This window comes from Macrobrachium rosenbergii, chromosome 10, assembly GCF_040412425.1.
Source record: "Macrobrachium rosenbergii isolate ZJJX-2024 chromosome 10, ASM4041242v1, whole genome shotgun sequence".
NCBI lineage: Eukaryota > Metazoa > Arthropoda > Malacostraca > Decapoda > Palaemonidae > Macrobrachium > Macrobrachium rosenbergii.
Genome location: NC_089750.1, coordinates 33185053 through 33199240, shown reverse-complemented (window position 1 = coordinate 33199240; position 14188 = coordinate 33185053). Strand labels below are relative to the sequence as shown.

The window sequence follows — 14188 nt, the reverse complement described above, 5'->3', positions numbered from 1 at the left end:
AATATCAGCGGTAACAGCATAAGGCTTGGACCTGAATCTTAACAACAAATCAAATAACACTTGCAATAAGTTTGGGCCGGCATATAGGCTCTCGTTAAGTGACCACCCACAACTTTGCTTTGAAGAAGCATTAAACACTACTTGGAGTGGTGTGGTTGCACTTTCCTTAACTACCCCAAAGTGAGGCATATAACAGGCCTCGATGACTGGGCTTTGCACTTTTTGAATGAACCAGGTATCTATGTACTTTGGGATCACATCGGAATATTGCTGATGGTACGCGGGATCATGATTGAAACAAGCTTCTAACGATTTTATGTGAGCAATTGCAAGCTTATAGTTGGTTGTCGGCCTCTCATAATCATGGCGCAGCAAACTGACCTGGTAACCTTGCGAGGTTTGTGTAACACTGCTCACAACATGTTGCATCATGGTGTGGTGTGTAACAGTGAATTGCTAAAGGCAGACATCGCGATCAACGCCCTACCGGATGAGATATACAGAAAGGTCGCCCCGTGGGTGACGTCAACCTTGAGCCCTGCCATCTTCCAAGAACTAAAGGCCTCTCTCGTCGAGACCTGCTCCCTGCCGGTCTGTGAGAGGGCCTCCGTGCCTTCGACCTCGCCATCAACCCCCGGCAGGACACGAACCTCCTGGAGATGTGGCAGAGTAGGGTACATCTCATCACTGCCAACTCATCACCGCCTACTCATCCCTGGCCCAACTCATCCCTGGCCCAACTCATTCCCGGCAGTGATCAGTGAAATTCAGTAAATATTAAAAACACCTTTATTCAGAATCAAGTATGACTCTTTCATGACACTAAAAATAAATTAACACCATATAATTAAAGACAAAAAATCCATGAAAATATAGAAAAAAAATTTATTTTATGTTATGAGAAATGCCTCTTAAATATTCAATGGGAGTCCTTTCATTAAAATTTTGGACAATTCTAAGAATGCGGGAATCAGTATCCCTGTACTTTTTTAATTTGGCGGGTGGTGAACTGCCTGCTATAAGTGATTCCAAATAAAAATCTCTACCTTTCTGAACTTTTTTAAGTGCATTTATGAATTTCAGAGTGTAGGATGTTCCATTCCTAATTCCATTTGTAATCTTCTGTTCGCTCCTTCTGCATGGTTGTTTGTTTTATCTTCATGATTCAAAGTTCGAAAATACAAATTCCACATTTCCAATGGAAAGAGTGGTGCACGTCTGCTATTTCCACGTCTGTTTAACCGACCTATATAATTGTCTTCAAGCCAGTTCAAGATTGGCACATGCTCTGGGGATAATTCATCAGCTAAGACATCAATATATGAATCAATATGATTGACAGGTACAAATAAATGCAAGCGCCAGTATCATCTTTACTTGTAAAGAAAACTGGCTATCGTTATCATAGCAAGAACTTAGACCCAAAGCCGCAATGTTTTTGCATGTTTTGGCTAAGGTGAAAGAAGCACCCTTTTAGTTCGACTTATGGAAAATTTTCCTTGATTGCCAAAAATGCTGCAATTTCAAAATCACATACAACCGATTTCGGGTTTACTGTTGGTTGACATTCTTTTATTATTTTAAATAGCCTTGAATATGTAACTTTCCGTTTGTTAGGTAATAGAGCATAAAGCACTGGAATGACACCTCTGAATTTTTGAGCCATTACAATATACACCTGAGAAAATAGCGTGGGAGCAATCTTAAACGTTCCGTCTACATACCAAACTTCTGCTGATACCAAATGTTGCAACCAACTTCTCCTTCCAAATAGCAAAATTCTATCTTCACTGGGACCACTGTCTTTTAATAAAAATCTTCCTTCTGGTTTGGCTCTGTTTCGTAGGTCGAATATTCATCAGGGATTGCTAAATGATGTAGGTCAACTGGATTTGGTGGAGAGGCACTAATCTGATTCCGTTTCCGACGAATAGTTTTCTTTAGAGCCGACGAATTCAGGAGTGATCCTTGCATCGCTTGGGGAACATTACATAAAACTTCATTAATCACTACACTTGGGTTTTCTATCGTCTCTTCAGCTCTGGTTTTAATTTTTGTAGTTGTTATTTCTACTTCTACTTTTATCGGTGAAGAGTCATGGGTGTGAGTATTCAAGACTTTAACTACGTTTCCAAATCTTGTGTGTATTCTCGCTTTACACCTGCCGAGCTGATCACATTTCCAGAACATCAAATTGCTGTCCGTTTTGCTGAATTTGTCGAAAATGAACAAATAGCCATCATGAGAAAATTTCGCTTTGCCTCTCTGACTTAAAATTGTCTCCATTGTAATGGGTTTACTGAAAGAATGTAAAACTGAAAGTGATATATCGAAAGGTTAATAATTACTAACGTTTTTGTTGACAAACATCTGATTTCATACTTGGGTACTTTTGTTTGTAATTGGTAATTAAGTAATTGTCATCATGCATTGAAAGGTTAAAAATTACTAACGTTTTTGTTGACAAACTTTGATTTCATAGTTCGGTATTTTTGTTTACAAATAGTAGGATTGGTAATTGAGTAACTGTTGTTTCGTTTTTATTTACTGCCTTGCAGTGTGTGTGTGTGTGTGTGTGTGTGTGTGTGTGTGTGTGTGTGTGTGTGTGTGTGTGTGTGTGTGTTGGACCGGTGATGAGTTGGGCCGGGTATAAGTTGGGCTGGAGATGAGCTGGGCCGGAGATGAGTTGGGCCGGGGATACGTTGGGCGGAGATGAGTTGGCGGTAATGAGTTGGCTGGCGATGAGATGGCGGCGATGAGTTGTCCCATTTCGGATGTGGCATGCCCTCCAGGACCTCCTCCTCCTCCCCGAGACGGACAGCAGCGGCAGGCACAAGGAGGTTAGCCTGTCGAGGGAGATCCTCCTGAGGCAGCTACTCCCAGAGGTTCATGGACAGATTGAGGAGCCCTAGAGCCCTACACCCTGCCGGTCGAGGACCTGATAAGGACGGCACAGCAGCTGACTGACTCCACGAGGGCAGCGAAGCGGGCATCCACGCCCGCACACCCCATCAACTGCCTCCAGCCAGAGGACTCCACCGCAGAGGACATCAACGTTGTCGCCAGGAGGCAGCCACCTCACCACCAGAAGAAGGAAAAGCCAGGGCTTTGCTACTACCACCGGAGGTTCGGCAAAGAGGGCCAGAATTGCGAAGCCCCCTGCCTTTTTGCCCATCCAAAAAACAGGGGAGGCGGCGGCCACCCTCACAGGCCGCCAAGGCAGCAGCACCCAAAACACCCAGGAGCCCCGCACCAGTAGGGTTCTACGTCCACGACACTGTCTCTGGCAGGATGATGCTGACTGACACTGGGGCAGTGCGGTCAGTGTTCCCACCTTCCAGAGAGGACCGCAGATGCCCTCCGGACCTGGCTGCCTCCCTGACGGCCACCAACGGGTCCCCCATCCTCTCCTATGGCACCAAGCTCCTGTCGGTCTCCATCCTGGGCTGGAGATACAAGTGGAACTTCATCGTCGCGGATGTGAGGACCCCACTCCTGGGTGCGGACTTCCTGGCCCACTTTGGACTGACAGTCGACGTCGGCCGCAAACGCCTGCTGGACACCGAGTCCTGCCAGCCCCTGCCCCTGGCGCCAGGCCTCAGTGCGTCCACAGTCTGTTCTGTCGCTCCCCACCAGTACGCCTCCCTCCTGAAGGAATTCCCAGAGGTATTCAGGCCTGAGCTTTGTCAGGTGCCCAGGCCCCCGCCAAACATGGGATATATCATCACATCAAGATACGGGGCCCCCCGACGCACACGAAGTTCCAGAGGCTTCCCCCTCAGCGCCTTCAGGAGGCCAAGAAGGCCTTCGCCGAAATGGAGTGTATGGGCATATGCAGGAAGGCTCCCAGCCCATGGGCCTCCCCCCTTCACATGGTGCAGAAAACGGACGGCTCCTGGAGACCCTGCGGCGACTACAGGTGGCTCAACCTCGCTACAGAACCGGACCACTACCCTCTCCCAAACATGCAAGACCTAACCGCCTCCTTCCACAGGGCCAAAATATTTTCAAAACTAGATCTTTTAAAATCCTATTTCCAGGTACCAGTAGCTCCAGAAGACATCCCCAAAACTGCCATCATCACGCCTTTTGGGTCCTACATCTTTGCCTTCTCCACCTTCAGCCTGAGGAATGCAGGGGCAACTTTCCAGAGACTGATGGATAGTATCCTGGGAGACCTGAACTTCTGCGTCTGCTACGTCGATGATATCCTAATTTTTTCCAGGTCCCACAAGGAACACCTTCGGCACATCCGGAAGGTCCTGCAGCGCCTGCAGGAGAATAGCCTCATCATCACGTTTGACAAGTGCACCTTCAGCGTCGATAGGGTTGACTTCCTGGGCCACGAGATATCCCCGGGAGGCGTCCGCCCACTGGCATCAAAGGTCGAGGCCGTCGTCAGGTTCCCCACCCCTACCTCCTTCAAGGGCATACAAGAATTCCTCGGGATGGTCGACTACTACAGGAGGTTCATCCCTGGGGTCGCGCACACCATGGCCCCCTGACGGAGATCCTGAAGGGCCATCTGAAGACCTTAGTGTGGGGTCCCAACCAGCAGCGGGCCTCCTTCCTGATGAAGGCCACCCTCGCCAAGGCAACAGCCTTGGCCCACCAGGACTCCAACGCCCCCCTCCAGCTAACAACGGACGCCAGCAACGTCGCATCTGGGGCCATCCTGGAACAGGTCATCAACGGAGCCCCTCAGCCCATCGCTGTCTTCAGCAGGAAGCTCAGCCCCACTAGTCCTGCTACAGCACCTTCAACAGGGAACTCTTCATGGTGTAACAGGCGGTACGCCACTTCAAATTCCTCCTGGAGGGTACGCCCTTCACAGTTTGGACAGACCACCAGCTGCTGGTCCACGCCTTCACAAAGCTGGGGGATACATGGTCCTCAAGGCAGCAGCAGCACCTCACGGCCATCGCGGAGTTTACCTGCACCATCAAGTACCTCCCCAGCAGGAAGAACCGAGTAGCTGACGCCCTCTCGAGGATCAAAATCAATGCTATGCAGCTCGGGATTGACTGCGAGGACCTCGCCAAGGAACAGGGCCACCGACCCAGAGATTCCAGCTTACCGCACCGCCATCACATCGCTGAAGTGGAAGGACGTGCCCCTCGCCCCTGGGGGGCCAACACTGCTGAGCAACGTAAGCACTGGCCACCCCTGCCCACTGGTTCCCGCCTCCAGTCGTTGTCTGGTCTTCGATGTCATCCACGGACTGTCCCACGCCTCCGGCAGGATGGCAGCCAAACTGCTGGCAGAGAAGTTCATCTGGCACGGCATACAGAAGGACGCAACGGCCTAGGCGAGGCAGTGCATTCAGTGCCAGACCAGCAAAGTAGGGCGGCACACCGAATCGGGGGTGGGCGACTTCCCCCAGCCAGGGAGATGCTTCGGGCACATCCACATTGACGTAGTGGGTCCTCTTCCCCCATCAGGAGGAGCCAGATACCTTCTGACAGTCGTCGACTGCTCCACGAGGTGGCCCGAAGTGATGTCCATGGAAGAAGCCACCTCCAGTGCGTGCGCTGAGGCCCTCCTCTCCAGCTGGATCAGCCGGTTCGGTGTCCCGGACCATATAACCACGGACAGGGGCCCAGCATTCCTGTCCAAGCTGTGGACCACCCTGGCACGCCTGCTGGGGACCACTCACCACAGCACCACTGCCTACAACCCCGCAGCCAATGGATTGGTGGAAAGGTTCCACAGGTCCCTGAAGGCGTCCCTCATGGCTCGTTGCACCACCGAAAACTGGAAGTACCAGCTGCCCTGGGTCCTCCTCGGGCTGAGGACCACCCCCAGAGCCAATGGCGACCCGTCCGCAGCAGAAAAAGTTTACAGAGAGTCCCTTGTAGTCCCAGGCGAACTCATCACAGACGACTGGGACAACCTAACAACACAGAGGCTCTGCGACAGAGTCGGAAAGTTCGCCCCCTGCCGGTGGACGTATACCGACAGGATGTCCCCTTCATGCCTCCCGGTCTATCCTCCACCACCCACGTCTTCGTCAGAATCTACGTCGTACACCCACCCTTAACCAGGCCCTACAGGGGGCCTTTCCTCATACTGGAGAGAAACAAAAAGGCATTCCAGGTGGACATCAACGGGAAGGACGACTGGGTGTCGATAGACCGCCTCAAGCCCCACTCCTGGAGGAAGAAGTCGGTGGCACTCCCCAAAGCCCCCGCGCAGGAAGCAGCGCCACCTCAGCCCACCCCGCCCACAAGAAAATCTTGTGGGCACCCCCTAAGGCCCCGGGCCCTGGCAGGGGAGCAACCAACCACTCCCAGGCACAAGGCACCGGAGAAGTCAAACGCACCCCCCAGCTGACACCAAGGAGATGCAGCCCTCTCTGCTGTCCCAGCAGATACCTGCTTTGATCAGACGTTACCTACGTCTTTTGCGGGGAGTATTGTAAAGTCCCCGCTCAACAGGTTTTCTATGAACCTCCGTTTTCTACGGTGCCTTCATAGCTGACCCTAGGTCGTGGTACTCAGCCTTATTATCATTATGTAATTGTACATTTATTACCTATTCATTTTTGCCCTTATACATAGTGTATGTGTCAGAGTATTTTTGTGTCTAATCTACTATTGTTAATCATCACGTTATCTGTATGTACCTGTCCTGTTTTGTGTAGAGAATAGTTTTGACCTCGGGTCACTTGTATATTTTTTTGTACTTACGTCCGCGTATACGCTGATGTCCGCACGCCGCTTTATAAGTGGGCCGCTTCCTCAATAAACTAGCAGTTCTTGTCTACCTGCTCTTTCTTTCGCACCCTCTCACACGTTCTTCATATGTACATTAATCACGTCATATATGTTACTTGTTGATATTTCAGATTCTTTATGTATCTCACTGTATACATCATTGTATGGCCTGTCCGCCGATATATATACCTGCCTTTTACATGTTCTGTACCGCATTATATATGTCTTTTTATGCCTGTTAACAAACACAACCTCTGTATGGACGCAGCGGGAGGCCTCAGGTCGCCCGCTACCTTTCCGTCCGCTGTCTGTATTATAAACACTTGTCAAGAATAATAAAGGATCAGTCTTTTACTTCTGACATTTCTTGAACCTCACAACGTAAAAGATACAGCAAAATGTACGAAATGATGGTGACTACATGTGTATTTTATAACTTACTAAAGGTGTGAACAAGAGGCTTGGAATTAACTCACCCTTCTAAAGCAAATGGACAATGTAATTCATATGAACAAATACAGAACTGGAAGTGCTGGATGGTTCTAGCTGAAAATTCAGAACCTCATACTAGATATTTCATTTGTTTTTGCTGATTGAGTGTTTTTAAAAGGTGTTATTTATTATAGTTAAAGAAGTAATGCAAATCTATAAGTAGTTACTGGTATACTCATAATTATTCCATATTTAATCCCACCCGAAGTGATACAAATGTTGTGTAAAGTTAACAGTCGAAAAAATTCTCTTGAGTAACTCCGGAATGTTTCCCCACCAACTTTGACAGATGAATGACGTAGAAGCTGGAGGGCACACAGCTTTCCCTCGTATTGGAGTTGGAGTGAAACCATCAGCTGGCAGTGCAGTATTCTGGTCAAACCTCCTGCCTGACGGTTTTGAGGACACAAGAACCATGCACGGAGCATGCCCTGTTCTTAAGGGTATAAAATGGGGTAAGTCCATCATTATCTCAGTATCTGAAGCCAAAACCAGCGTATTACAAAAGCTACTGCACTCGCGCAGTGCGTTCAAGTTTAATATTCGAGGAATACATAGATGTTCTGGGAGAATGAATTACCGTTGAATAATCAATCGCCAATCATTGTGTGATTTGCGATTCAGCCATTAGATTTAATCATTACAACTACTCATAAATAGATAGGCATGTTGCGTGCAATAAGTAGAATCTAAGTATAAATCGAATTTTATTAAACATGCAAGTAGGGATAAGAATCTTTCTTAGCATGAGTCGCCTTACAATCTAGTACACTCCTTTTACTATGTATTGATATCAACTCGTGATCCTATTCTTAATACATGATAAAATAAATTCCATAAATAACTTATTCCTAGAATAGCACCTCAAAATTATTCTAGCATCGTTTGCAGTTTTTAGAAGTCTAATTTAGGAATCTTAAAAATGTTTTTATTCCACTTCTTACAAGCTCTAGGAAGTTAATGTTAAATTTCTTAGTTTTATTAAACATGCAAGTAGGATAAGAATCTTTCTTAGCATGAGTTACAATCTAATACTCCTTTTTACTATGTATTGATATCAACTCGTGATCCTATTCTTAATACATGATAAAATAAATTATGCAATTTTTGCTCAAAAAGAGAAATGCAGTTTTTGATCTAATTTAGGAATCTTAAATGTTTTATTCCATTTACAAGCTCTAGGAAGTTAATGTTAAATTTCTTAGTTACTTAATTGATCTTTATTTAAAACTATGCAATTTTGCTAAAGAGAAATGTTGATTATTATTTCTATTTGCCACTAACCTCTTACGGATCTTTTATTTAAAACTGATGACCTGATGACCGCTGGTGTTATGTTCCCTGTGAATCATATAATTTCTAGATTATTATCTAATCCTGTGCATTTCTGGTTTATATCAAATGGAATATGCCAGTGACTAATGAACATTCTGTCGCCTTCAAACTCCAGCAAGTCTATATGTTAATGACAAAATTTTTACAGTGAACTGCAGATGTACCATGTAAAAAGGAAGAGATTCTGCAATATATTTGCAGGTCTTGAGAAGGCATTTGAGTACCAAGACAAGAATATAGATCAACATTATGAAAGCAAGAGGTACCAGAAACTCTTGCACAAGATCTAAAGTGAAGACAGTAGCAGTTATGTCAGAAAATTTTGAGGTAAATGTTAGTGTCCATCAAGGATCAACATCAGGTCTTCCATTGTTTATGATACTAAGGGAGGATGAATTGAAGGAGAGCAGAGAGGAAGGATCCTAAGAAGTGTTACTAATTGATAACCTAGTGTTGACAGCAGAATCAGAGGAAGTTAATGGTGAAAATATGTCTGTAAGGTAAAAGAATGGAATAGAGAGGAAAGGACAAACAATCAGGAAAGCAAAAGAAAGCTTATTGTGACTGGAATGAAAGCAAAGGCAAAAGACAGTCAGGAACATTGCCATATGCAAGCCACAAGAGAACAGTAATGAACTCGAAATTATGTACTCTACGGAAGATAACAGCTGGTGTCACAAGAGATGCCCAGGATTGCAAAATATAAATGTGAATGTGGACCATTTGTTTATGAAAACGCCATGTTGTGGTGGAGGTATAAATTGAAACACAATTGATTAGAAGCTGGTAATGATAAGACAGTAAGAAAAATAGCAACAACTCAGATGAGGTAGAAATAGATCTCTAGATATCTAGAAATAAGAGTATCTGATAAGTAGATAGATTAAAAATTTATTTGTATTGGAAGAGGTGAGACCATTAAACGCTGAAACTAATGGCTGGAGCATATTGCAAAGATCACAATGCAAATTAAGAAGTTACTTTAGTTACTAAGCAAAACAATTTGGTGTGCTGGGATTTAATTTTGTTGTATGTTTGCTTGATCTGCAGCATGCACATTTGGGGTAATGCCAATTCTTTTGCTGACAGTACTGCAATCTTAACTTTTCAAGAGGTTTATGCACCTGTGGTTTTAGGGCAAAAATTTTAATACGTAAGAAAAGACTGTACACTAGATTTATTTTTACCACTTTCAATAAGGCTTGACTTTATTTTTCTTGCATAGAATGTAGATTTCAGTTTTGTATGTTGTTATAGTTGAAAAGAAAAAAACCTAGTGTGGTGTTTTACCTCTTAGTTCACCTTTGTTAAGTAATATGCTCTGTAATCTCATATGGCTTCAAAGATTTACACGAATTACCGTTATTTTTCAAATTTGTCTATTTCGTAAAGTTAACAAGTTCACTCTTAAACTTGCAATCCAGGTTAGTTGTTTTACACTCCCCAATCTCATAACACGAAAGCAAGAGTTACAACATGCGTTCTCACACTGACTTATATACACTGCACAGTGCTCATTACAACATCCCATCCTTCTCATTCAAAAAGTAACTTTTAACCTTAACGGTAACATCATCTTTCTATAATATGCTAAAATTTTAACTGAGAAATATAAATCTTTAATCCCCAATTTTTATTCAGACTTGCATAACTCATAACACAATATAGCAAATTTTAAAAGTAATTTGTATTTTACGTAACATACAAACCCGAAGTTCTTTACATATGTATTTAGCTTACGAATGCAAGTTGGGTCGGCCATTCAGACTTATTAACAAGGTAGTAAACTACCAACAGGCAGAGGTAAGCCCCACCCACCTGTTGGTCTGCACTCCACTTTGCCTTCCAGTCCAGGCACCAAAGTGACGGGTGACTGAGGTTGCCCATTAATGTAAAGAACTTCAGGTTTGTATGTTAAGAAATTTACAAATCAACTTAGAATTTGCTACTTGATCCTACAAAAATACAAACCTTCATTTTTTACACGGGAGACTTACCCGTTGGTGGGAGGAATTTGGGTACTCTTTGAACCAACTAGTAGGTTCTCCTTCCCTGGGGTGTTACCTTTCTTATCTGTTTAGGTGCAGAGGAAGGGACCCCATACCTCTAGCATTCTGCACACATGGGATGTAGCAGATGCTACACTTCTGGACCATTGCATACAAAGGGTTTGTACGCCATTACTGTACTCAATCAGGCTGTAAGAACCCAACTGAAGTGTCGGAGACAATAAAATGGGTAAATACAATTAACAAGCTTGCTTTATTGTCTGTCCTCCTCTGCCCTCGCCAAGAGAGGAGGGGAACTTGCATCCCTTTATTGCCAATGAAAAGACTGGTGCTCAGTTGGATAGCTAACCTGCACTCATGTCTGTCCAGCTGGTGTATGGAATGGCACTCTGATTCTCCATTTACCAGATAGGAAGGAAGAAAAAGAGACCATTTACCAGAGAGGAAGGAAGAAAAAGAGAGGGAGGAGAACCAGTCACTCCTAACCTGTTACCTGCCAACCGGATACCTAGACGAGGTGCTGCCTGTCCCAAAGGGAGCCAGGCTCACTATTCAACCAGTTGAGCAACCACCACTGGTTCATGGAAAACGTGTTCAGGGCTAGTGGGCAACATTCTGCAGGTAAAACAACATGCAGGTGATCATACCCAATCACCTCTCCACATGTAATATCTGCAAGCCAACTGGTTCCTACTGAGTGCAAAGCATAGAATGATGCCCCTACTACCATGAGCTCTTATCTAGGCTGCATTTCTCCTTCCAAACTGGAAGAGATAATGCCCACACATCAACTTAGAGCCAGGAAGTTTAGTTTACTCAGAAAACTCCTTCCTTAACTCTGTTAGTACTAACCGAAGAGTTGTCCACATACAAATCTAAGGTGTCAAGTGCCTTCAAGATAATACTGCAGTACTCAAATAGAACTCGAGTAATATCCTGCAAGAGTCACTACTGAAAAGTCCTTTAGTGAGCATAATGAGAAAGGTTCAAACTTACATAACCAACAGTTCTGAATCTTGTTACAAAATTCGGGACAATTCCAAACAAACAGATCTCCATCCTCCCAAGTGCCATACATAACAAGAGCCCAGATGATTCGCCTGTACCTATACCAATGTCAAGGCTAAACAAGGCACAGTCTCTGGGTTCAGACTTGTCTGACAACCCTCGAAAAGATTCCTACAGGCTACCAGTCAAACTCCTAAAAGAAAGAGACATGACCCTCTGAGGTTTGAATCAGCAGGAGATATAAAGGCTGTTATAGCTTCTCAGGAGTACAAAATATCTCCCTCAAAAAGGAGAGATCTACCTCTAGATTCAAACCCTGGTTGAAGGTTGACCATGCCTTTCAAAAACCGGGGCAGAAAGAAGTTTCATGGCAAAGTTAGGTAAGCAAAACACCACTATCTGCTGACAAGCAGCTCTGACCAGAGAGATAACTCATCTCCAGCACCAATAATTGGAGATGATTCTAGTCTTGTTGACAGCCGTGAAAGGAACGGAAATATCTGAGAACTCCAATGGAGAACAAAGAAAGAACCCTCTCATTGCAGGAGAGGCCAGAAAACATCTAGGTGTGAAGTACCAGAGCTCTCAGTGCCTGGAGATACCAGACTTTGAGCAGCTGGATCCAAACTTTAACTAGAGAGGAATATCTCACAGGAACTCGAACCACTGCTTGCAGGTCCAGATTACTTGGCATGGACACATGAGAAGTCCCAGATTTTGCAAGGGAAAAGCAGGAATCAACCTGTGGTTGATTACATAAGGCAAAATTGTGATAAAGATAAGGTTTGAGGTTGCCTTCCAAGAAAGAAACCGTTCTCCATGCCTAAACTAAAGCAGGCATGGAGAAGAAAGAACCCCAGAGCTACCTGTTGTGCCAAATGGTAGCCAGGTGTAAGCTTGGAACCTGGAAATCTCAAACAACTTCTTCGCCATATGTCTCTTCTACCTGTCTCTGATTGTAGAGCTGGTGTCGAAAGGTATATGGACATCAGCCCTAAAGTGAGATTGACTGATTGATTTATGGTTACTAAAACTGGTATCACAACATCACAACATCTAGGTTATTAATGCCATAATGATTTAAATAGTAAACTACAAAAATATAAATGAATTAATTTAAAATGAGTTCCATAAAAGAAATATCTATCTATATAGCATCTATATATATATATATATATATATATATATATATATATATATATATATATAATATATATATATATATATATATATATATATATATATATATATATATATATATATATATATATATATATATATATATAATATATATATATATATATATATATATATATATATATATATATATATATATATATATATATATATATATATATATATATATATATATATATATATATATATATATATATATATATATATATATGTATATATAACATCATATCTGTAAATACATATATACTATACGTACATACACATACGCTGTACAGTATATGTATAAGATTTAAAATGTGTTGAGTTTGTAGCAAGGATAAAATGTACATCTTTGTCACATCCCCAAGAGAGGAACCTATGTCTTAGATCCCCAAGACTGGGACATTTGACCAGCAAATGTCTGAGAGTTAAGAGGACAATACAGTTGTCGCAGAATACATGGTTTTCATCTGACATCAAGAACCCACGAGTAAGTCTTGTATGTCCAATCCTTAGCCTGAATAACATTGTTTCTAGTCTCCTTGGCATTTAGGGATATGATCAAGGAGATACTGATGATGTAATACTGCACATCTTTCAATTTTGTTCAATATTTTCCCAAAGGGACTGCCAAAGTTTTTTTTTCATTTTCTGACCGACAAGAGGAAATTCGTACCTATGGTAGTAGGCATCGCCTTGGTTCTGGAGCAGTGACTGCTGACTTAGCTAGTTGATCAGTTTGCTTTTTTCCAAGAACCTCAACATGGGAAGGCACCTAGTAAAAATTTACTTCTTTACCTCTTCTTTTCACAACAACAGCTATTCCATAATCTCTAAAATCAGTGGGTGTAAAGAGTTAAAAGTCTCTAATGCCTGAAGAACACTTCTTGAGTCACAATATAAAATAAAAAAAATTTTCCATTCAGAGTTAAAATTCCTTTAAGGCCTTTAAGATTGCATACAATTCTGCTGTAAAAATAGATGCAATAGAGTGGCCGGTGCCTTCCATATCTTATACAAATGCTGGTTAAGGACTCAAGAAGCCTCTGAAATCCGTACCAGCCCTGAACCAACAGACATTGGTAATGAAGGTCCAGAGGCATCTCACCAGCGTCTACAAGCATGCTGTCAGTGGGAGATGATTTAAATACTCGTATAGCCACTCCTATTCCTCCATGGGTGAATTGAATTAAGCATTTTAAGGCTATTAGGCTTTGCTAAGGTGTACATTTCACACCCATAAGTTAATTTTGAAAAGACTAAGACTTTGCATAGTCTAAACATCTGACTCTGGTCAGCACCCCAGGAAGCGTGGGACAGAGCCTTCAGCACATTCATTGCTTTCAAGCATTTTGTCTTAATATATTTCAGATGTGGAATCCAAGTCAGCTTCCTATCAAAAATCAACCCAAGAAACCTTGTTTCACCAACACATGGAATTTTCTGCATAGG

The 14188-nt window shown here is 43.4% G+C and overlaps 1 protein-coding gene across 4 annotated transcripts in view; it reads left to right on the top strand.

Annotated features, from left to right (window-relative positions):
• LOC136842588 (prolyl 4-hydroxylase subunit alpha-1-like) overlaps positions 1 to 14188 on the top strand; it is a 173574-nt gene that overhangs the window by 130055 nt on the left and 29331 nt on the right. For 3 of the 4 annotated variants that reach the window (XM_067110136.1, XM_067110135.1, XM_067110138.1), the window contains one exon: positions 7498 to 7663. In XM_067110136.1, the coding sequence (XP_066966237.1) occupies positions 7498 to 7663 (166 nt within the window). Of the gene's footprint in view, positions 1 to 7497; positions 7664 to 8691; positions 8823 to 14188 lie in introns of those variants that run through there. The other variant, XM_067110137.1, reaches the window with a different exon arrangement.